This window comes from Planococcus citri, chromosome 3 (assembly GCF_950023065.1).
Source record: "Planococcus citri chromosome 3, ihPlaCitr1.1, whole genome shotgun sequence".
Lineage (NCBI taxonomy): Eukaryota > Metazoa > Arthropoda > Insecta > Hemiptera > Pseudococcidae > Planococcus > Planococcus citri.
In genome coordinates, this window is record NC_088679.1 from 41007071 (window position 1) to 41031721 (window position 24651).

Consider the following 24651-nt stretch of genomic DNA (forward strand, 5'->3'; position numbering starts at 1 on the left):
TTGTATCGTGAATGCTATACACATAGATTCATCTGTCTTATGACCTACCTATATGGAATCTAGAAGTACGCCAATATCGGATTTTTGAATCGATGATTTTTTCATTATTCTGGGAAAGAGGGGTTAGAGAGAAAAAGCAAACGTACCTATACTTAACAATTTCTAAAAATTCAGCCTCATGTCGAATAAGCTTTTTTTTGGAGAAGAAGATGAGAGCTTTTTAAATCGATGAAACTGCAGATGCATACTTAAAAACGCGTCAATATATTACAAAATCGTCATAATTTACGAACCTGTCCAGATGAAATCGAAACCCACCTTACTTGAAATATTAAATAAAAAAATTATTCCTCCGATGCGTATCTCCTTCGATAAACATTTAAACAATAGGTGATCCATAAAATATAGTCTGAAGATCCGAGGTTATCTTCAATTTGGTCATTACAGAAATTTTCGATACCTACATTCATTCATTCCATACTGGCTTGTAAAAACAAAAACCTACCTCGACGACGATTTTGGATAATTACCTACTCGAAATCTTGTATCAATTAAAAAATTAATTCGAACCAGGTATGTGCTTTTTGCCAATAAATTATACATACGTTCCTTATAGACAATAAAAAGAAAATCATCTCAAGGAAATTTTCCAATTTTTCCAGGACCGGTTTCAGTACATCCACATTAACAAATGCTCCACTTACTTTTAATAATAAGGTGGGTGAATGTTCGTCAAGTGTTAGTGGGATGGTAGAAAGTCCACATGTTTGGTCAATTGTCGTTCGTCGCTTAAGCATTCAAACATCGCGGTGTAAACGTACTTACACGATTATTTTATTTTATTAAAATTATTTTCGTATATTTTTTTTATTTTTAAATCGAGTTCCTATACTTTTTTACATTATGTCGAATATATCAAAAAATTGTTTATTTATTTTAAGCTTCGTTTGTTTGTCGTATTTTCGAGTGAATTGTGAAGGTGAATTATTACAAAAAGTGAGTGTTTTTTTGTTATTTTTTTTTTTTCATAAAAATTATTGTTCTTTTTCGTTCCTTTATGAAATGATTTTTTTCACGATTATGAATGTGTGATTACTGATTGTTACATTTTGGAATTGAGGGAAATTTTTGATTTTTATTAAATTCCTGTACCTATTTGATCAATTTGAAAATTGAATGCCGAGTAAAATCAGCCTTAATGTGTGATTTTTCAGGGTGTTTCACAAAGATGCAAAACACCAACAATAGCTCCTCAAAAACTGGAACGAATTATAGGACAATGTCAAGAAGAAATTAAATCTCTTCTATTACAAGGTAATTATTCATTTTTTCCATCAAATTTTCGTGCAAAAAATAAACATAAAGGGAGACTTGATTTTTCATTTTTTGAAAATGTGCATTCTAATGTCTGATTAGAGTAGGTACTTACCTAGCATCATCTACTCAATTGCAGAACAGATTTATAGGCACGTGACTGAGATTTCGTGCAAATAAATTCATTATACTTTCATTTATTCTCAAATTATCCGCAGTCGTGGGTACTTGAAGTACATACTTAGTACATACCTAGTTACTCGTAATAATGATTTTTAAAATGTGAAAAGCGGAAACATGTGTATTACGCTTGAATCTTTCTACGTGGATACGGTTCGCTTCTCAAAGATGAATTAAAAATATTATAAACAAATCGTGGAATTTGATAAACTCTATTCAGTAAGTAGGTTCCTATAGGTAGTAGGTAAACGAGCTTTTGATTTTTAAATAAAATTTCTCAACTGGTAAGTTTTTGAAAATGATCGGTTTACTCGTAAAAGTATTAAGAGATTATGTTACCTATTAGGTACCTACCCACCTTCCTATTTCTTGCTATAAAAGGTAGAATTTGCATTATTATTGAACATTTTTTCCATTATTTTCGTAATTGATATACCTCTACCTCTTCACATGTCACTCATACAATCTGCATGTGATACCTACTTAAAATGTTACGTAATCATTTTTATGCACCTTTTAATCGACTTCGTCGGATTCGCTACAATGCATTTGAGTCGAACAAATCCGATCGTCTAATTAAATCAATTTCAAGTGCTCCATAAACCTTTCCTTTTTTATATCATTCGATTCGAACGTTAATTTATGATTAAAAATTGTAGAATTTAATACACTAGGTATATTGGTTACCAACTACATATTACTCGGAACCAGTTTGTACCACAGTAGCTCGGTAATATATTCCGTAACAATTACGTTTCGTTAATGCAAACTACTCGTTTATTGTGCGGTTTTAGACGAATGCGAAAGTGGGTAAACGACCGATGAAATAATATTTCACATACATATGTGCACCTATCTATATTTATAAGTTGAACCACGTTTTATGTAGGTACGCCTGCAGTCAAGGTGAAAAATTAAATTAATCGATTAATATCTTTTCAATGTTTCGTCAAAAGTTTTAAGATTAATCTTGTGGTAAAATTATTATGCAAAAAAAAATTATCATCATATTCGTGGTTATTTTTTATTAACATAAGAATATTCGTAATATTCATTTAAAATTAAGTCTTTCGAGAAATGAATCTATGTTCGCGAAACTGTTTTTTCAATGAGTTACTCAATACCTATTTATGTTGGTACATTTGCAGAGGCGCTTGATGTCATTGGTATTGAAAATCAAGATGGTACATCGTTAACTACTCCAACTCGTACTAAAAGGCAAGCGAAAGATCAAACTGGTACATTTACAAATGAAGAACGTCGAGTTGCAGGAGTAAGTCGTCTACATTTCTTTCATCATTATGACCATACTCGACTTTCGTAATGTAATTTAAGTATATATGTAGGTACTAGGTAAGGTACACAGTTAGGTACTCTTTTTGAATGTTAACTTGGCTAGATTTTATGTCCCTACCTGCAGGACGGAGTGGCTAAGCAAAAAAAAATTGGTGTATAAGTGTTGAAGGTACACATAGAAAATTGCGTTAGATCGTTGCAGATTTGGTATTGTCATTTATCCATGCTTATGTGGTTATATAGTTTTGTTTGATTATATAACACGATAAGCCTTTCTACAGCAGCGTCTTTTCATTTATCGTCTTAATGACTGTTTGTGTGGGTCATTAAAGATATCCTGTGAATTTTATTGACGCTTGATGATTATTCAGACGTATGTAAGAATACTTACCATTGCAATGAAATTTATTTGACTCATCGGGAGGGTTAAATCATGATCACACTAATGTACATAAATACAAGTAGGAATTCTTGAGCGGACAAATGATTCGAAAAGTGAAGAAGGTTTACTTTCTCGAGTACCTAATTATATAAGGTGTCCCGCAAAACAAACGTCTTTTCTCAGATTTCAATACAAAATAGATAGGAAGTAGCTACGAGTAGATACTTTGGTGAAAGAATCAGTATAGTTGGACAAGTTGCCTATCTTTGAAAACTGAAGTGAATTTATAACCATGTCTCGCATCTTGAAGGCGTTGCAAATAGATTTTAAGAAGAACTATCGTAATTTTGCTCACTTTTCAGTGTACCTACGTCCTAGGACCAAGACCATTCCTAAAATAAATTTATGATGGTCTCTTTCAACCTCTTTCCTACAGAAGTTTTTTTTAATTCATTTTCAAAAGTTTAACTGAAATTCATGTTCAAAATTATAAAAATTCAATTTAACAATTTTTAGGAAAACTTCAAATTTTTTGGAATTTTAAAGGTAGGTAGGTAGGTACATATTTTTAAAAATAGTGATTCTTTAAATTTTAAAGATGGACATCAATTTTGATATAAGAATAAGATATTTTGTGTATGTAAGCACTGTTGGCAGAGAGGGAAGGGCCTAGGAGATAAGGAGGGATGAATTGTATCTGTCAAAAAACAGTCTAAAATTAAGTTTTTGCGCCATGAAACGAATTTGATGGTAGGTACATGTTTTTTTGCGCGCATGCTTGTGGTGCAATTGAGTGTTTTGAAAATTTTAAAATGTTGCTTTTTAACCTTTTTTTTGGATTGGTCGTCAACTTAATATGGGCTAGGTACCTACTCATTTTCCAAAAACAAGAGTAGGTAGTTCATATTCAAAATAAGGAGAATAGAGGAAGGCTCAAAAACGAAAAATTTCTTGCGTGAAGATGAAATGAACTTGAGCTACCTATTATGAATTTTATGGATAATTTTTCCAACATATTTTTTAAAATATTTATTTAATAATACTTTTCTATTATATTTTCAGTGTCTCTTGCAATGTGTCTACAAGAAAGTGAAAGCTGTAAGTACCTATAGCTATTTTATAAATAAATGTATTGTTCCAAGAATAGAATATTGAACTTAGATAGTTACGATAGTAAATCTCAAAAATTTTAATTTTTTCACCTCAACTTTATTTACTTGTACGGTGTTAGAATACTTAAATAGGTTCCTAAATAGTGCAAAACTTACATATTACGAATGTGACAATCCATCCTATATCGTATATTATATCTTATGGAAAAGAGACAAAACATCTATCTGTCTAATTTTACTTGAAATCTTACATAATATAAAATAACATAATGAGGTCAAAATTTTGCATTCAAGGTCTGGAAAAATTAGCTAATATAGTGACATAAATGTATTACTTTAGCCTACCTATGTCGCATGACTACACATCGAACTAATACCTAAGTACCTAATTATAATTACACGTATTCTTACTTTATTATCAGGTTGATGAGACAGGATTCCCTCAAATCGAAGGATTAGTAAGATTATACTCGGAAGGTGTTCAAGACAGAAATTATTATTTGGCTGCTTTCACAGCTGTGCAACAATGCATTGGAATTGCGGAAGCAGTTAAGCAGCAACAACCTAACCAAAAATTCGGTAATTTTACACCTTACGCAATTTAAATCGTCTTAACGAGGAAATATAGGTACTTATTTATGCGAGTGGATTAAACACCACAAATATGAATTATAAACGAGTCGCTATGTTGATATACTTATACCTATTTATGCCTCAAGATATGGTGCTTTGAGATAGTCCCTGAATTATTGGAGCGGAAAGTAAGTAAAAGCAAGGAGGTCTGAGAAGACGAAACCTTGAAATTTCACATTGACGATGATGAAAATTTCAAGTTAATTTGTAACAAAGCGCTAAATGAAATGTGAAATTTTTTTTACAATTTGTCTAATTTACGTAGGATTTGACTCGTGCAGGTTACATTTAGCTTAGTTACCTACACCGATTAACTGTGATTTTTCTCCCAAGTTTAATGAAGCTTTTTTGTAAAAAAAAAAAAATGTCATCAGCACCTTGACTTACCTTGCTTGACATGCTAGGCTTCGTCCACAGCTGATAAATTATGTAGTTAGGTATGCAAAGTCAAATACAGATTGATAACTTCGTCTCTTTTTCACAGATGGAGGCCAAATTTGCGATTTAGCCTATGAAATGTTCGACTGTGTCAGCGACAAAATCGATCAGGTAATTTGTTTTTCTATTGATGCAATTTTCCATGATACGAGAAATAATACAAATACTTACCTACTATAACCATTAACCAGTTGATATTGCTACTTCCATAAATAATGCACGTTCTCTTAATTTGTGAATAATTAAAAGCATCTTTACATTTCTTTTAGTTTTGTGGATTAACGCCAGAACGCACATAATTGTACTATATAGCAGAACAACGCTGCAGAATTGGAGATAAAGCACATGAAGTCAAACACCGGTTACCAAAATGCAGTCACATATAATTAAGTCTTCTTTTTGTCATTGTAAAATATCTCAACTTTTTTTACACAATAAATTATTAATTTGTAATTTTTTTCTCGTACATAATTTTATTTTAAAAGAGAGGTTCATCTGAAATTTTAGGCTTCGGAAAATACAAAAATTGTACTTGTGTTTGAAAACAGTATGTTCCAAAAGCCTTGTGATCAATTTTTAATTTAATCAATTTGAAAAAAAAAACTACATACATGACATGAAACATGATACATAAGTCATGTGATGCTCAAACATTAAAAAATTGAGAATATTCCTGAAACTTATTTTCAAAAAAGAGTAACTCAGAAAATGACAATAGGTACCTAATTGAAACATTATTCTTTCAAAACCAAAGAAAAACTAACAAAAATATGCATATAACGATATTTATTGGTACCTAATAATTATGTTGTTGACATATCAGTAGAAAAAAAATGTTTAAAAATGGAGATGAAACAAAAAAAAAATCAAGAAAATTATCAAGTATCTAGCTAGATATTGACCGAACGAACAACAGAATTTATAGTTATATGTAATTGAATTTCAAATTACTCATTTAATACTCTGTTGGAAACACCAGGATAAGTACGCTGTTAAAAAAAATAAAAAAAATGAACAATTCTTTAAAATTCAAACAACACGGAAAAACTAAAAACAACATTTTTTTTGCCTAAAATTTGAACAAATAAAAAATTGTATCAAGGAAAATACTTATATTATTTTTTGAAAAATGAAGAAATGAGCTTTTTAATGAATAAAATAATATGTAGGTAGGTATATTACCTACCTATTATTATTTTTTGAGATATTGAAATGTACTCGTATGTACCTAGACCTTCCGTTAAAATATCGAAAAACTACGTTATTATTTTTTAGATTGAAAAAAGAAAGTACATACTAAACTAGAAGAATAGGAGAAAAGCAAATAATTTAGCTATGTATTGAAAAACTAAAACTGAGTAAAACCATAAAGAATTTGCATTATAGGTATTTGAAACATATTATAATATAATATTTTGTAGTTTGAAATATATTAAGAAAAAAGGGAGTATCTACAACAAATAATACATAGAAAACCAAAGGGTCATTTCATGTCAACTCAACCAAAAAAAAAGGCGATTTTGAAAGTCATGTTTTTCGATTTTTATCAATTTTTTTTTACAATATATACCCATCCAGTAAGTAAGAACCCCGCAATTAGTTTGGTCCCAGCCCCCTCAGGGGGTGGGTGGAGGGCTTCCATTATTTTCACATTGTCTCGAGGTACTCAACTTCAGCAGCCCATTCCTCCAAACTGATTTCACAGTTCGAAAGGGCATTGCATTTACAACTTTTCAAGTAGGTATTTTGAAATTTTCAAAAGTTGAATTTCAAAATGGCGCGATTTTATTATTCGGGATTTTGGTAGTCGGGCAAAAACATATTCGGGGGAATTAATTCGGGAAAATGTACCGGAATCGTGGGAGCTACCATTTAAAAATTTGAAAAAATTTCCATAGATGTACCTTTTGATGCTTTTTTGAAATATTCATGTTTCGTGATGGGATCTCTCAATAGAGGGAGAGCACCACCACCCACCATTTTGGGTGAAACTTTCGAAAGAAAATCTGGGGCATGTGATATATCGAATTGTGTGTTTTTGGTGACGCTGAACACGATTATGACGTCAGATTTTTGATAGGACCTCACCCATGGCCCCCAGCACCTCCCCAAAGGGGGTAAATGTTCAAAAAAGTGTTTTGTTCAGGCGACAAATGGAATACATAGTATGTTTTTGGTGACGCTGAACACAAATATGACATTAGATTTTTGATTGTACTCCATCCACGGCCTCAACAATTTTTTTTGACTTTTACCAATTGGGGGAGGTTCGGGGGGCCATAGGTGAGGTCGATTTAAAAAACTATGGCTATATTCGTGTTCAGCGGTATCGGAAATATACTATTTCATGTGTCACACGAATTGGATATTGCGTGTAAATTGAGTCGAAGCATCGAAACATAACATTTCTAGAACGCGGTACATTTTAAAATGCATTGGTACCGATTTTCGGCCACTATTGCCAAGTTCAAAAGCTCAAAAAAATGTCATAAGTGTTATCTGTTGTCACATGAATTCCAAAATATCTCCTTAATTTTAGAAATGGTATTTTTTGATCTTTTGGCATCAACGATGAACGCGTAATATTCGAGATAGATATATTTTCAAAATTCGAAACTATGAAAAAATGAGTGATTTGCAAATTGTTAAACCATAATTTTTCTCAAAACACGCTGGATGATGCCTAGAGCGAAAAACCCCCGATTTTTTTTCGAAAAAGTCCTCTACTTGAAGGCTTAAGTCTCCCCTTTAGGGATACCTTCACCGCTGAAATTTTTTCTGGTCGATTTGTAACTCAAAATGAAGGCTTCTCTCTACAGAATTTGATCAAAATCCTCCAGCATTTTTTCCTGCGATCCACTCCATGGTGCACATTAGTCCCCACCCCCCCCCCCCACCCGGCAAAAAATCAAAACTTCAAAACCATTGTGACTGACTTTTGTTGCTTCAAACCGAAATAATAGGTATCCATTTGAAAAAAAAAATCATAAAATTTCAGTATACGAGTAAACACTCCATAACATGTGCACTACCGGATCACACCTTTTACAACTCCTGACTACTGAGCAAATGCATTCAAATTACACATTGCACTCGCATTCCTTTTCCCTTACAAATTTCGATTTACCAAACTTTGTATATCGAGTAGGTCTAGATACCCGTGAATTTGTTCAGATGCCCCTTACTACGTACACCCAATGTTGCAATGTAAATGTAAAACAAGTAGGTAGGTAGGTAGGTACATATATATTTCGAATTGGACATCGTAAGATTTCTGGCCAAATAAAATAATTCACAATGAATACGCATTAACCTTTACGTCGACTAAAACTCTAAAACTATACTTCGAACCAAATGCGAAAAAGTTCACCTTCGTGTACAGGAAACAGACCTAATTAACGGACAACGATGATAGTTTATAAATTACAAAATAAGATGTACTCGTGGTACTGTAATTTGTTAAAGTCAAGGATAGTTTGCTGAAGCGCAAGCACAACTCGTTCTTAAAGAACAAATTTTGAAATCTAATAGGTACCTACTTACATATAACGTTGATGTCATGTCGGGTATGTGGTAGCACGAGTATAGATACATGTACCTACCTACTCAACTACCTAATTTCTAGTAAACTTTTAGGGGAAAAGTTATAACGTCCACAAAATCCAACAACCATAACCATAAGCACTCCTAGACTACCAAACTGCAAACGTTAAGGTCTTTATTCTACGTACAACCCTGATGGAACAATTCGGAATACCAGAAGAGGAAAATACTTAACACAGAATGTTATCTGACAATCGATCCCAAAAATCTTCCAAAAGCGTGTACAACCGATAGCCAACCTTGCAGATTCGATTCAAAAACCATACAGACTACTGCATAATTATTCGCTTGACCTGTTTACTTTCCTTTCAACACTATACCAACCTATACCTATCATTTGAGCTGGTACGTGGACGAGTGTCAGTTGAATAATTCTTAAACACTCATTCTCAATGCAAAAGATTAACTAACTTTTTGATTGAAAAAAATTTAACCTACCGCAAGTATGTACGGGTATCCAACTTGTAAGAACGCCGACAAGGTTATGGGGTCCGGAACTGGGAACATTATCGATAAAGAAGATCTTAACGCTCGGCGCTCAAGTCCTTCTGTTTTCATTGTTTTCCGCTACCTATATTAGTGGTATAAACAAAGAAATGAATAGTGTATTATTTCTTGCAGAAGAAGAAAAAAAGTAAATAAACCGAACTCGGGTGGGATTTCTTGGTTTGCCGGACGTCCGAAAAGAGGAAAAAACTAGGTAAAACTTTACTACCTACAGAAAATGTCGGACATTCATTAGTATCGATGATACCGCATAAGTGCAGTTGGAGTTTCATATATTCAAGTGATTTTAAGCCGCTTAAAGTTATGTGTTGGTGAAGTGCCGTATTTTTTGGTTATCTGATATATTCATCGGGAGATCGGTTGTTTTTCGTACGATATCGAGGATGGAAATTACACCGGTACAGTTTCTTCAGGTTGGTCATGTCATTTCAATAAATCAATTACCCGTAAAAATGTATTTTGTAAAAAGTCTCTGATTTCGATCGAAAACTCCTGTCCCGTTCAATTGAAGATTAGTTCAGGAAACGCCCTCGTGTTCTGCAAAGGTATTATATGTACAAGCCGTGGAAACCACAACAAATAGTAGGTACATGTAAGGATTAGGTACTTATGTACGTACATAGTAGATAGATACAGCAATCAAAAAATTCACTTTCAAACTGACACTCCTGAATTTTGTGGAAGTGGTCTAGAATGACCAAAATTTTAAGTGCTGAAGTTCATTTTTGGTTCTTTCAAAGTAATTTGAAATTCTTGGTGAAAATTGCAAACTTGCTGGAAAATCCATTACTCAAGCGGTGTCCTTTTCTAGGATAGAAAAGAACGAGAGGGGAGGGGTATACACAGAAGTTGAAATAAAGTACCTAATTATTCGCATTCGTTTGTTTCGTTTGAAAAAAAGAACAAGGTGGGCGCAAATCAAGGGTGCATTTTAGGTTGATTTTTCACATCAACTTTCACTATCAGTTATTAAAAAATCAATAGGTAGATAATCAATGTGAGATTATTTTTCAACGTTCCCATTTTTGATTCTTTAATTTTTCACTTTCATAGTTGCACATCCAGACTTCAAAAATCTGTTTTATAAAAAAGTTGAAAATTCAGCTATCAACATTAGCTTTTTGAAATTTTGCGAATTTCTAATAATTCAAAAATGAATTACACTAGGCAACGGCATGCTTGTGTTCGGGTTGAAAATGGGCTTAATCGATAGTTTAGACCCTAAAACAAAAAACAGAGTGGGATTTTTCAATTTGAATTGTTTTTGTGGTCAGGAGAGATGATCAAAGTTTCAAAAATGGCCGTTTTTGCCCTATTTCACGAGTTTCTGGCGACACCAGTATTGTTTTTCGAAAAAAACCAAGGTCATATTCGGATTCTACGCACTTTTTTAGGTAAACATCTTTCCCGGATTTTCGATTTTCGAAGTTTCAAGCGCATACGGACGATTTTTGTTTGTAACATATTTTAAAACTCGGAGCGCGCGACGCTGGCGTTACTCCACGATGTAATCGTGGCGCGGAACCGTGTTCGCGCGGGCGAGGCTCTCGTGCAGTAAAAATCTCGTGTTTTAAACGAAAATCTTCCGTATGCGCTTGAAACTTCGAAAATCGAAAATCCGGGAAAGATGTTTACTTAAAAAAGTGCGTAGAATCCGAATATGACCTTGGTTTTTTTCGAAAAACAATACTGGTGTCGCCAGAAACTCGTGAAATAGGGCAAAAACGGCCATTTTTGAAACTTTGATCATCTCTCCTGACCACAAAAACAATTCAAATTGAAAAATCCCACTCTGTTTTTTGTTTTAGGGTCTAAACTATCGATTAAGCCCATTTTCAACCCGAACACACGAAAAAAGTCAAAAATTGTTGCCTAGTGTTATTAGCGCATGAAATCTTGGTTACTGGGGTTTTGGGACACCTTCTTTTTGACTTTTGATCTAGTCGAGTTTCATTAAAATCGGAGAGTGTTAGTTCGAGGGGTTCCCTTATTAGTCTACTACAACTTTTCACAGCAAAGAGCTTCTAACGGATAAGATAAAGAAATCCACACTCTCTACAAATTTGACGAAACTCGACAAAAAACCAGCTCAAAAACATTTTGGGTTGATTCCCCACCCTGCTCACCCTGCTCACCCTAACCACGAGTAATGTGGCCCTGAATGTGCTCAAAATGCAATATTTTCTCTCTCTGGAGAGGGAAGTCCAAAAATTTAAAAATTTTTAGAGAAAATAGTCACTAGGTAGATTGGTTTATACCTATGTGGAAAAAAATTCCCATATTTAGAAGGTTTTTGGAGGAGTTGAAAGATTCAAAAATTCGCAAAAAGAAATGGGAAGGAGACCGTCCGCGAAATTTTGTTGAAAATTTAGTAATACTGAACTCAAAAATGAAAATCGGTATAAAAAAATGTAAAAAAACACGTTTTTTGTAGGTAGGTAGGTAGGTAGTTAGCTTAAGTATTGTTTGCTGTGTTTAAACCATCAAGGTCATATTTTCAAAAAAAAGGAATTAAATTTTGAGTAATGTGCGTTAGAAAAAACGAAAAATCTTTGATATAAAGTCCCTACAGGGTGGCTCATTATTTACCTATATACACATTACATTTGTGACTTGTAAAAATAGTATTTGCATTTTTTTCGCTGTCCTCTCGAGTTGCTGCTTTCTATTTATTTCAAACTTGAAAAAGAGAAATTATTGACTAGCCTTATAAGGTGAAATAGTATCTACTCACCCTGGGAATTAGGGCTGTATTCTCGTCCTTATAGGAGGGTCCGGCAATTTTTTTTTGATGAAAGAGTCATTTGGAGAAATTTAACCACAGAAATTTAAAATTTTCATGCATTAATTTTTTTTCGTTTTTTTTTTTCAAATTGAGTGATCGAAAATAGGATTTACCTAAACTATAAATTTCAGCCCTGTAGAATAACACGTTTGGCAATTACGAATTTTTAATTTTTGAAATATTCGTTAGGGAAAATAATGTGAATTTAAATCAACATTTGAATGTACCTATTTTGAATATTTATACAAGATGCCAAAATTAATCGATATAGGGTCGCCAAAAAATGTGATTTTGTATGTATTGAATTTCATTCGGTCACCATAATTCGATTCGAGATCTTAAAAACAGGGAACCTACCTAGTATAAATCATCGTCAGTTCGTACAAATTTTTTAAACTTTTTTTATTTGAATTTTTAAAATGCTCTAAAATTCAAAAAATGCCATTGAATAGGTAACCGAGGCAACACCATCTTTTGTGATATTTTTCAAACCCATGTCTCATTTAGAACGCAATTGGGGAGCATCAAGGGTTGAGCCACAGGGGTGAAATATTTCCGTATTGATTTCAAGTCTATATTATGTAGGGTAAAAGTAGGTAATATGGGGTTGCTAGTAATACGAGGTACCCGCTTTTTTCGTATTCTGTGGGTGCTATCCAACAGGAAAAAATTTAAGGAGTGTTTTTGAATGATTCTAAGATGATCTGATCAGACCCGGAGGCGATTGGTCACGTGTACTCTTTTTTATTCGTCGGTGGTGACTTTTTCATGCAACCCCTAAACAGATACGTCAAGTTTTTTGAACGTTTTCGCGAAAAATACATATTTTTTTGAAATTTCAAGTAGAGTGTCGAAAAGAGCCATGATTTTACTATCTATTTCATACTTTACTTTTTCAGTGAGTCGTTTTTCTGAATTGAAAAAAAAATAGAACATTTTTGGCGTTAAAATTTTCACATGCTGGTAATATGGGGTACCTTGTTTTTTTGCAGATTTTTGACATATTCTGAACCAAAACACTAACAAATTTTTTGGTGAATTTTCAACCATTTTTTCGAAAAATCAAAAAATTATGAAAAAAATCATGGGAAACCATGGTTTGTGCGTGAAATAAATGTAAAAATTGGAACACATTTTTGTTTGGCTTTTCAAAGGTCATTTCATTGTAGTTTTTATTGGTACCCCATAATATTATCTGCACTTTTTCAAAAATGTCGATTTTGAACTTTTTTTTCAAAAAAAAAATTAAAAATAGTAAAAATGATTTTTAGTGGCCACAATTTTTATCACAGATGGGTAAATGTTTGAATTTTCGAATGTCGCAAAAATTTTCATTTTTCATCAATTTCTCTCCATTCAGGAAGAGTTTGAACTTATGTACCCCATATTACCTGCACTTACCCTAGGTACCTACACCTACACAAGGTTTATTCTAGTTCGAAAAATGGGCAAAACAATTATATATTCAATATTTTTAGACACTTTCGAAATGTGGATACCTACATATACGTACTTTATACTTACTGTAGGTAGGTGATATTTAATTTTTAACCGTGTCTACTTATGAACTTTACTTTATGTAGCATGGCGTGGTTCTGCTGTTGTACTTCGGTTATGTACTTTCCCAACAAACCACAGAAATAGTACCATTAGAAGGGCCGGACGAAAATTTCATCGATAGAGGTCAAGATGGAAGTTACCGTTTTGGGTACAAAAATTTAGACACTGGAGCACATTACCACACGGCTGCTGGTTCCAGAGATAATACTGTTTCTGGCAGGTAAATAGAAAAAAAATCAATCATTTTCCACCTCCTTCTCTCACCTCTCGTTCCGCCTCAAATGAAAAAATTACAATTCGTCCCGTTTGCGAATTTCAGATACGGTTTCAGAGATCCAACCAGTCGTCGTATAACCCAAACCACATATACGGCAGGTGACCGAGGTTTCCGTGCTCGAGGTCCAGACATAGCTCGTCAAATGGACTTATCCCAAACAAAAATCCCGTATAATCCTCCGGTGCCTCCAAATTCGCCGAATTATCAACCATCCTACGACACGTACTTCGATCCGAACGAAGACCCTAGTTACAAATTTAATTTCAAAACACCGACTTATACGAGAGGTGAAGCCGCCGATTCGAAAGGAACCGTAAACGGTGCATTCTCTTTCGTCGACGATGTCGGTAAAAGACACGATGTCCAGTATGAAGCCGGCTCCAAGGTAGGATTTCACGTAAAAACGCCGTTTCCCGATTCCGATCCTTTTGGCGGTATCTTCTATCAAGGTCCCAATAAACCTGGGTCCCCTCCCAGAGGACACATCGCTATTGTTCGAAGTAACGACGGAGGTTATAAATTCACTTCTTCTGGACCGGATCAGCAACGTACCGAAGTAAGCGATTCGGCCAACCGAGTCAGAGGCTCGTATACGTATATCGACGATAAAGGGGTTCAACGAACAGTGCAATACATCGCCGGACCAAATATAGGTTACAAAGTAATAAGGAAAGGAGCTGGACCAATTTATTCGTCCGTTTACCCATATACCAGTCCAGAATTCATTAACCCGACATTAAACGATAACGTCTTACCTAATATCAACACATTACCATCGTCAACAGTGCCGCCATCGTTTGGTTCGGATTTATTTGAACCTCCGGCCAATAACTTCGATTCGTCGAAACCGGACGACGGTGGTTCGAATTTATTCGGAAATTCCAACGATTTTTTAGGCCCGAACGATAAACCGAATTTGAATCCTTTTTCCACCTCCACTTTCGCACCAGATTTACCTACCGAAAAACCAAATTACTCTTACGGAGGTCAACAACCTCAAAAACCATATTATCAAAGCTACAAACCACCGAAACCAACCGACGATTATTACAACTCCGGGGGTAGTAATTCTTACCAACCTTCTTACGGTTCACAGAACCTCAAACCATTCCAGGATGATTTGTTTGGCGATAATAAACCAAGCGGTGGTGGGGATGGAGGAGGCGGCGGCGGAGGCTATGACAGTTCAGGAAACGATGGCGGTTATGGCAGTAGACCATTTTCCGGATCGAGTGGATATGGACCAGTTAGAAAGCCATCGAATGCTTACATTTATCCCAAACCAGATAAAGCTTTTAATGAAGAACCAACACGAGACTATTCTTCAGCCAATGACAATAGGTATTCCGGATCGAGTAAGAATTTCCTAGGTTTACCTCCGGGTTTTGCTGTCAGAGCTCATGTACAGTCTTTAGATATTTTGCCATATGGGTCGAAAATTCCCCCTCCTGATGAAGCTCTGCAGAGACATTTATTCGAAGAACAACATCGTAGCAGGTGATGGTTTTTTTTTATGAAATGTGCCTTTTTTTCTCATCAACTAGTCTATTTTGTATCGATTTTAAAATTCTCTGAATGAGTATGGGGAATGATTTAATATTAGACTTATTTTTAAAATACCTATAAGATTAATTAAGTGACAACTTGAATGATTTTTTACGATAAATTTGCAAATTTGGAAAGCCACAAATAGATTTTAAAAATACCTAGTGCATTGTAAAAAATGATCGGGAAAATGAACAATAATTTTATTACATGAGATATTTACTCAGAACAAAAATTTAAAAATTTATTCAGGAGTGTCTAAATTTCTTTGAAGGATTTACCATTTTTCTTCTTTAATTTTTTTTACCGACTTTGAGCATTATCAACTAAAATTTCAATCTTCCTAGGAAGAAATACTGTCATGATAAAGTGTAGACCATACGAACAGAGCTAAACGTTTTTTCAACGTACAATCCATTTTATTATTTTGTAAATTTTAAGAGTGCGTCATTAGTACCTATTATATGCTTACCTACTTATTTGAATTTTTTTGTAATAAATTTATTTCACGAGTGTCCTTTTCTGATTTTGAATTATAGGTTTACATTGTATTTAGTTAGGTACCTACTAGTAAAGTCCGCTATCACCGTTCTATTATAAGAAAAGAAAAAAAGAAGACATCATCGTCATCCATAAAGACAATGGTATAATTTCGTGTAAGGTCATAAAATGCACTATTATTAAGGAGCATAAAATAAAGTAGGTATAGGTACTAGGCAGGCTACTCGAAGTACGAAAATTTGCATAGAGTATATTTTCAATTGAAAAAAATTATTTGAGCAAGTATATAAATGTAATTACACCTTGAACTGGATAATTTCTCTCCAAGTTTTCTCTGTTCATTATATTACGCTTGAATGATATCATCCTCTCTGTGCCATCGGCAGAAGAATTTGAATGAAATCTAAGCAGTCATTTTTCTCACTGATTGTTTTCATTACCGTAACAAATGATATTTAGGATGTAATTAAATCCATATTGATTAATTGCTTTAGTCGGTGATCATTTGGTAATGCGGAGTGATATAATAGTTAGATAATAATGATGGTAAGTACGATTTTTATTACCTATGCTGTTTCATATCACACCTTAATAATGACAAATTTTTTACTTAAGAATTGGAGATGGATTTTCTTTTTGATTTTTTTTAAACGTTCACCATTTGAATTATTTTAAAATTAATTTTTAAAAAACTTTAATTTTTGTAATATGATTAAGTGTATTTATGTATGTAATTTCTCAACTAATTCAATCATTCACTTAATGAATGATTTTGTATCTAACTCCAGAATCATTCCTTCGTGTAACTAATACTTTCATCAATCAAAAACTGCTCAGAATTTTGACCAACTGAAAAAAAAATAGATGAATTTTAAACAATTAATTTTTATTTAAAGTTTGATTATTGTAATTATCGTTATCCATAATAATGCAATTTACATTCTTGTCATTCGTAATCTGCACCTAGGTACCTATATCTAGTAGGTACCTACCAACACTACACGTTGAATTATTGCTTCTCGTAACTCACATACGACGATGTTTATTTGCTTGTAGAAAAAGTTATTACTTGTTGTCTGGTGCGTGAAATTAGCGGATGAAAAACCTTTACATCCGGAATTCACGGCGCAGTATATTTTCAGTTCTTCCAAATCCATAAGAAGTAAATTATTCGTGTTTACGTTCATTCGATTCATTTTGAATACATCGTGAGCATGTTTTTTTTAAACAAAACTTTATTTTCCTTAATTTCAGGTCCCAGTGCAAAATTTACGCCTATCGTTAAACAAACGCTGAGTAAAAATAAAATAACTGAACCCGAATTCGCGGCTGCTATATCTCTTTCGGCGCCAGAAGAATTTGACTCCTCAAACCATGAATCCGGTTATTCAATGCTATCGAAAACATTCACCAAGACTAAAAAAGAAGGAAAGGACGACGATTCGAAATATATATTAGATAAAAGGGTTCTCTATCACAGTCAAACGAATCCTCTTTTCAAGAGTAAATCTTTGAACTTCGAAGATGATCACAATTCTCATCGGGCGGTAGGCGACATTTACAAATTTACTAGTCCGTTCGAATCGAAATGGATACTATCCCCGAAATTGACAAAATTATTGGACGAAAAACGAAACAACCTGATGGATGAATTTTTAAACATATTCAACTCTATGAAAGTCGACAGTCTGAAGGAGCGACGCCGAAGCATGATCGATCATCCGCCAGATTCTCTTTTTCCGTCACCTTCGAACCTTGATCTGGAACGATATAACAATAACTTTGGCGGAGATACGATAGATAATTTAGAAAATTTAGGCAAAGATCAATTCAACGAGAACATTAGAGATAGTTCGAGTATTTTACAAGATTTAAAGGACGAATCGATTTTCAACGAGTTAAACGAGAAGCCACATTTGAATACAGTATCGGCAACGCCTAAAAATTCTTCTTACGTCGGATACAACGTCCAAGAGGTTAAAACACCCCAAGGGGTACAAGGAGTTATGAAAATATTCGATAAAAATGGCCTGGCTCAAAAAATTCATTACAATGAAAAAGGAGTACTGAATTCGCCAGCGGCTAATAAAACGATTCCTCAGATTAATAAAGCTGCTTCCGGTGTAAAGAAGAAAGGCACTGATTCAAATTTACAGACAGTGGTCAAAACAACAGTAAACCAACTGAAACCAAGTGCAGTTAATAAGCCAATACTTCAGAAAAATAATACGCCTTTAAAAAATAGTAAAAATATCGTAACGAAAAAACCTCCGGCACCAGAAGTTAAACAGATATCGGTGAAAATTGAAGGTCATAATTTTGGCAACGGTAGTTCCCCCCGAGACGCGATCGATGAATTAAAAAGTCCGGAAAATATTCTATCCGATTTCCTGGATCAGCTCAACGGAGTATCGGATATTTCAAACAATGCGAATGTAAGAACCGATGTACATAACACTTTCCACGAAACAATATCAGAAAAATCTTACACCTATCTTTAGTAATGATATGAAATACCCTATAAGTAATTAAGTTTTTGTTACGTTGAAATATTTTAGAATAAATAATATTTATACCCATATACGAGAATAAAATCATTTCTTTATTTTTTCCCAAAGTGGAAGGGTAAAACGAAGTGAAGTCACTGGACTGCGTGTGCGTGTTGTGATGCCACCGAGGCTCGTGTGAATAAAGTTGCATAATTAATTTTTCACAAGGCGACCGGAAAGCTAGGTAGATTTTATGTTTTCACTTTTTTTGTGTGACTGAAATTTTGTATTTTTCTATATTATTTTCTATTTCAAAGTTTGTGGGATACCTATTTCTTTTTTAGTGAATTTGCAATAATTTGGAAAAATTAATCAAACGTCCAAGATTAAAATTAGAAGAGACGTTCTTTAAATTTCTATCAAATTTTCTAACGTCTCTAGCTATAAATATTCATGCCCAATAAAATGAGTTCGTCACATTGAATGAATAGTCAGATCACAGTACATAATATGCACTCAATCAAAGTCACCAAATGCCATCTATTGTTCAAAGTTGGGTAGGTACACAATACACATATTCTTGAATCTGCAACTAACGACTTCTAGGTATACCTATTGTACATTTGTAATTACTTCTCCTCTAGACCCCACTTGTAAATTTTCAGAAATTATCGTTATCATTACCTTTAGCGCAAATAATGGCATAGGTAGACACTATCTCAAAATTATGATTAATTTCAATTTTTTGAAACACTGCGTAGTTGATCCACTTCAAACGGTTTTGATTTTTAATATAATTATTTTTCATATTGCCTATAGCGGATGTAATAGGTAGGTAAGTTCCAATAATTAACTTGTTGAGTTAGATAAGTATTATGGCATGACATCGAACTTGCGTAAGTACGGACATGAGTAGGTGCAATTTAATCACTCCTTCCGAGAATCATCAAGTATAAGATAGGTACCTACATTATAAACTATATATTTAAAAAAAAGATAAGCTCTCAAAGTTTGATTATTCTACAAATAAATACAACAATATTACCCGACGGTTTGAATTAACAATTCTTACGAGTTCGCAGCATAAGTACAAAATATACCATAAATGTCAATTTTAAGATGAAAGCGTCGATTTTATTTCTATGTTATATTTTCTCGTTGTGCCGTGCCGACTTAGATACAGAATGGTGGAAACATACCATAATTTATGCCATAGTTCCTTTTTCATTCAAAGATAGTGATGGAGATGGCATAGGTGATTTAAAAGGTAGGTGACTTTTTTTTTTGAAAATGATGAGACACCTAATAATTTACCTATAGGCTATGATTTTCGCATTATTCAATATCTATACTACTCATATTATAGGAATAACATCGAAATTGGACTACATCGAAGGTTTGGGAATTGAAACCATTCAATTGACCCCCATTTATGAAACGCCCTTCAAAGATATAGGTTATGACATCACAGATTATTACAAAATTGACAAAATGTACGGGACTATGGATGATTTTGACGAGCTCGTCAGCGAATTAAAAAAAAGAGGTAGGTACAATTTAACAAATTGCAAACAATTGGATGCTTGGATTATTTTTTTTTTAATGTAGGAAACTAAATTTAAGTGTAGGTAGAGGTACATAAATGCAAAAATTTACGATTGACTTTTATTCAGATATGAAACTGATAATGGACATGGTTATTAATCACAGCGGTGATCAACACGAATGGTTTCAGAAGTCTATTGATAGAATAGATCCTTATACCGATTTTTATGTTTGGAAGGACTCCAAAGGTTTTAATAATGAGACCGGACAAGAAATACCTCCAAATAAATGGGTGAGTCTATTTAATTATTGATTGTGCCCTACAATTCTACGATCTCAATAATTTTGAGTAGTACTCCCAAGGAGAAGTTTCGCATTTAAGAAATATGCACTTTACCTACGTAATACGTTGATATTATTGACTACGGGTACCTACCTATTTGAGGAAAATCCAAAATCTGAAAACAATTATTTCAAAATTTTAATGCCATTTTTTTCACATAAGATATACCTATTGAACATAAATACTTACCTGCTTACTTTTTGATGAGCCAGGCTTTCTGATTTTGACGAAGTAGTTTCCGTCTCAAATTTGGTGTGAAAATTTGTACCTTTAAAATAAAATTGAGTTTGCATCCATTCTTCAAACTAAAGGTATGGTTTAAATTCTCACTTTCAACTTCCTTCACTTGCAGCTGAAAGATCAGGCAAAGATGCCTGCATGGACTAGGCCAGTATTGCGTAATTTCCATGTAGAAGATGCTTTTATTTCGAAAAACCTCTGCAAATATGTACTCATATTATTAATTCAAGTCATCAACTTTTCGTTCAACATGAAAATGTTTCATAAGAATAGAAAGAAACTGAATAAATAGGTACTTTAAAATATCTTACATCATATTGAACGTGCTTAAAAAAATGATTTCATTTCAGTTCAGCTTATTCAGCCCTACTTATGAAGCAGGCACTGCTTGGGAATGGAATGAAAAAAGAAAACAATTTTACCTACATCAATTTTTACCTGAGCAAGTAGACTTCAATTTAAACAACCCAGTCCTGAAGAGCGAATTAAAAGTAGGTATCTTTACCCTATTCAAATATTTCATTTCAAGTTCAAATGTACTGTTCATAGATTAAGAGTTTTTAAGTAGGTACCTATCCACTTAACTCCAAACAGTTCAGATTTATGTATACCTACATGTAATCATGTTTGTAGAAAATGATTGAATTCTGGCTCGACAAGGGTGTGGCTGGTTTCCGATTTGACGCGACCCCCTATTTCTTTGAGAATAAAGATTTCAGAGATGCTGTATATTATTATGATCAAGTCAATCAACCTGAGACATTAGAATTCCTTCATGAATTAAGATTGTCCTTAGATGAATATAATAAAGAACATGGCGGTATTGAAAGGTAAGCTCAGAATTCGTTTTTCAAGTGAGTACTTACCTACTACCTACGCACTTCTTACCTACAATTACATAATAAAATGATCATATATTATCATGTACAGAATCTTTATTGCCGAAGCACATATCCTTGATTCAGAGGTTGTCAAATATTTTGGAAAAAAAGATTATCCAATCATGCACTTTCCGTACTCATTTAATTTTGAGTACTTGGAGGGACATATTAACCCCTTTCTTTTTGAAATGTACACCAACTATTACATTGAATCGCTTCCCAAGAACGCGGTTACAGCTTGGATGGTAATTATTTCACCATTATAATTGCAAATTAAAAATTAAAATAGGCAACTCAATTTTGATGAATTTACAAAAAATATTTATTTTCAGAGTCAAGATCATGATGTAAATAGAATAGGATCTCGAATGACGCCTGAATACTCGGACATTATAACCATTGCATCAATGCTGTTACCAGGAACAGCGGGTTGTTATTACGGGCAGGAAATAGGTATGCTGAATGGCCTTGTGAGGCAGGATCAATTTAAAGATTTCTCTGATCATGGCGCTAGAGATCCAGCCAGACTAATAATGCAGTGGGATGATTCGATGAATGCTGGTACGTATTAGGTCTATACGTTTCTTTCATTGCACAATGGCTGCTTGTATTTTCTTTAATAAATTTCACTAAATTATGATATTGTTCACATTTATCCAGGATTTACAAACAACAGCGTACCATTTCTTCCCCCTAATTCAGATTATTTCGAGAGAAACGTCGAATCTCAACAACACCAAGAAAATACCCATCTTAGCTTGTTCAAAGACTTATCAGTGATGAGAAAAACAAATACCCTGAAGTTTGGAAATTACAAAACATATTATTCACCTTATTCAGATTCTGAATTTATACATGTTATGACTAGGTGCTTTAAATTATTTTTTTTTACCTAATTTCAATCCACTTGCCGATGAGCCCGGAAAATTTTAAGTAGGGAGGTACTTATGTTCGCACAAACATGATTACAGATCACACGAAGATCGTATGGTTATAGTGGTGACCAATTTCAGTGTATTTTCATCTTCTCGATTCAACATGAGCCGAATAATCCAGAATTTGCCGAAGAGGATTGTATTAGCTACTAGTAGTATCAATTCTGGATATGCAAAAGGGTAAGGCTTCGAGTGCAAAGTACCTACCTATATATTTGCATTACATGATAAGCCTCTAAAAAAATACCTACTTATCTGATATACTACGTACAACTTGCGAACAAGTATGTGTACCTACTTCTTTCTTACATGCAGAATAATGCATTTGTTTACAGGTCAGTCTTAGGAAATGAAATACCCATGGAATTTATGATGAGACCATTATCTTGTTTAGTGTTTGAAGCATAGTTACTCCTGATTTCTCCTAATACATACAAACTATCATGAGAAGAAACATTTCCATCATTTCATCATGGTGAACATGCCATCAACGTTATTCGACATATAATTTCATTTTATAATTTTCTATTGAGAATAAAAAACTATAAACATTAATTAAAGTGTTTAAATAGCGGACTGCACCTGAAGGCTGAAAGTAATTTTGAAACGATTCGACTGAAAAAAGAAAAGAACAGATTTTTTGAGAATATTATATCTGTAGGTAAACATATTTACTAAGGTATACCTACCTATCTGATGTGGAATTAATTTGAAATATGAAAACTGAATAAATCCAAAAAATACTCAATTTGACTCGATTTGCGCAACATTTTTTTGAAAATGAATGTATTTGTAGTTAGCAAAATTGCTATCAACACTTACAGTAACGTACCCCCAATTATTACATCCAGATCACATAAATAAGAATAGGTAAGAAAAAAAATGTGCCAAACTAAAGCATATGAGAAAAAAATATATAGGACCCAAACTGCGAGAGACATGAAAAAAGACTAAAAAAGTGGCACTTGGCACTAGACTTTCGCTCTTCAGGACTGGGTTGTTTAAATTGAAGTCTACATGCTCAGGTAAAAATTGATGTAGGTAAAATTGTTTTCTTTTTTCATTCCATTCCCAAGCAGTGCCTGCTTCATAAGTAGGGCTGAATAAGCTGAACTCATAAAATTAGGTACAATGAGAGCGCTTTGTCAAAATGTCATTCTGAATTTTTCAAGAGTAAAATGTTAGATAGATACTTACCTAATCATGATAAGTAGGTAATCTTTATCGGGCGAGACATCAATTATTTACTTTGCGTAGGAGTTTAATCTACCTACCAGTTGAGTTTTCTGATACATACGAGTACTCACATATTTTATCAAAATGTTATGCCAAAAAAATAGGAAAAGAGATAAGATTTGATGGGACTTGAAAGTTGAAATGTACATACATATCGTACCTACCGATCCATAATTCATGTTAATATGGGTAGATGTAGTGTAGATAGGTAGTAGATGGCAGATTCAGCGGGGCGAGGAGACGAAAAATGTGCAGACATGTTGGTTTTCATCTTTATAATAATACATTGGACGAAATTATTTTTCTTACATGCCACCGACTGAACTTTTTAATACACGCGCCTACGCAGATTAGATTCTACAGAATTTCGAAAGTTGATTTTTTTTGTACAAATTGTTTCCAGGACTAAACAAAACCTCTATCATCATGCTATTTTTATTATATTTCTTACGTCAAAGCAGTATGCCAATTTTCAAACATACTCTGTGTCCGGTGAGTGGATGTTAATACTTCAGATTTGGATAAAAACCAGTACGACTAATTCGTAAAAAGGTTATGTGAAGGTGTGGCCTATCTTCAAAATTAAAGGGGCAGAATACGTTTTCAAGATTTAAGAGCCAAAATCCAATTTTGACTATGGGGGTATTGGGGGTCGGCAGTACTTTGAAAAATGAACAAAATTACTTAGTATAACTTGTTGCCCAACTTGCGAATTGAAGGGGCTACAAATGATTTCCAATTTCGAAAAATCGCGATGAAAAAAGTAAATGCGGAAATTAATACTAAGTACGTACGTAAAAAACAATCAAATTTTGTTATGATCATTTTTAGTTTCTGAAGCTCAGCAAT

The 24651-nt window shown here is 33.6% G+C and overlaps 3 protein-coding genes across 3 annotated transcripts; all 3 read left to right on the plus strand.

Annotated features, from left to right (window-relative positions):
* The first annotated feature begins 733 nt into the window (after window positions 1–733).
* Obp73a (Odorant-binding protein 73a) lies at window positions 734–5808 on the plus strand. The gene is made up of 7 exons (XM_065356781.1): window positions 734–996; window positions 1215–1314; window positions 2643–2767; window positions 4235–4270; window positions 4707–4863; window positions 5402–5466; window positions 5625–5808. The coding sequence occupies exons 1-7, from the start codon at window positions 904–906 to the stop codon at window positions 5652–5654; spliced, it is 606 nt and encodes a 201-aa protein (XP_065212853.1). The 5' UTR covers window positions 734–903; the 3' UTR covers window positions 5655–5808.
* A 3695-nt stretch (window positions 5809–9503) lies between these two features.
* On the plus strand, window positions 9504–16149 carry Cpr73D (Cuticular protein 73D). The gene is made up of 3 exons (XM_065356233.1): window positions 9504–9878; window positions 13834–14030; window positions 14130–16149. Exons 1-3 carry the CDS (start codon window positions 9849–9851, stop codon window positions 15586–15588), a joined length of 1686 nt encoding a protein of 561 aa, XP_065212305.1. The 5' UTR covers window positions 9504–9848; the 3' UTR covers window positions 15589–16149.
* Window positions 16150–19704: 3555 nt separating this feature from the next.
* Window positions 19705–23112, plus strand: LOC135840247 (maltase A1-like). Its single transcript, XM_065356683.1, has 10 exons — window positions 19705–19889; window positions 19989–20168; window positions 20296–20459; window positions 21101–21241; window positions 21384–21580; window positions 21681–21876; window positions 21964–22192; window positions 22292–22499; window positions 22603–22746; window positions 22902–23112. The coding sequence occupies exons 1-10, from the start codon at window positions 19742–19744 to the stop codon at window positions 22972–22974; spliced, it is 1680 nt and encodes a 559-aa protein (XP_065212755.1). The 5' UTR covers window positions 19705–19741; the 3' UTR covers window positions 22975–23112.
* Window positions 23113–24651: the final 1539 nt, after the last annotated feature.

What these genes read in the sequence shown, in the direction of transcription:
- Obp73a (XM_065356781.1), top strand. Translation starts at nt 904, where the DNA reads ATGTCGAATATATCAAAAAATTGTTTATTTATTTTAAGCTTCGTTTGT. An exon ending in AAGGTGAATTATTACAAAAA is followed by an intron (nt 997 to 1,214) that starts GTGAGTGTTTTT and finishes GTGATTTTTCAG; the next exon opens with GGTGTTTCACAAAGATGCAA. An exon ending in TCAGCGACAAAATCGATCAG is followed by an intron (nt 5,467 to 5,624) that starts GTAATTTGTTTT and finishes CATTTCTTTTAG; the next exon opens with TTTTGTGGATTAACGCCAGA.
- Cpr73D (XM_065356233.1), top strand. Translation starts at nt 9,849, where the DNA reads ATGGAAATTACACCGGTACAGTTTCTTCAG. An exon ending in CACCGGTACAGTTTCTTCAG is followed by an intron (nt 9,879 to 13,833) that starts GTTGGTCATGTC and finishes TACTTTATGTAG; the next exon opens with CATGGCGTGGTTCTGCTGTT. An exon ending in GATAATACTGTTTCTGGCAG is followed by an intron (nt 14,031 to 14,129) that starts GTAAATAGAAAA and finishes TGCGAATTTCAG; the next exon opens with ATACGGTTTCAGAGATCCAA.
- LOC135840247 (XM_065356683.1), top strand. Translation starts at nt 19,742, where the DNA reads ATGAAAGCGTCGATTTTATTTCTATGTTATATTTTCTCGTTGTGCCGT. An exon ending in TGGCATAGGTGATTTAAAAG is followed by an intron (nt 19,890 to 19,988) that starts GTAGGTGACTTT and finishes CTCATATTATAG; the next exon opens with GAATAACATCGAAATTGGAC. An exon ending in CAGCGAATTAAAAAAAAGAG is followed by an intron (nt 20,169 to 20,295) that starts GTAGGTACAATT and finishes ACTTTTATTCAG; the next exon opens with ATATGAAACTGATAATGGAC.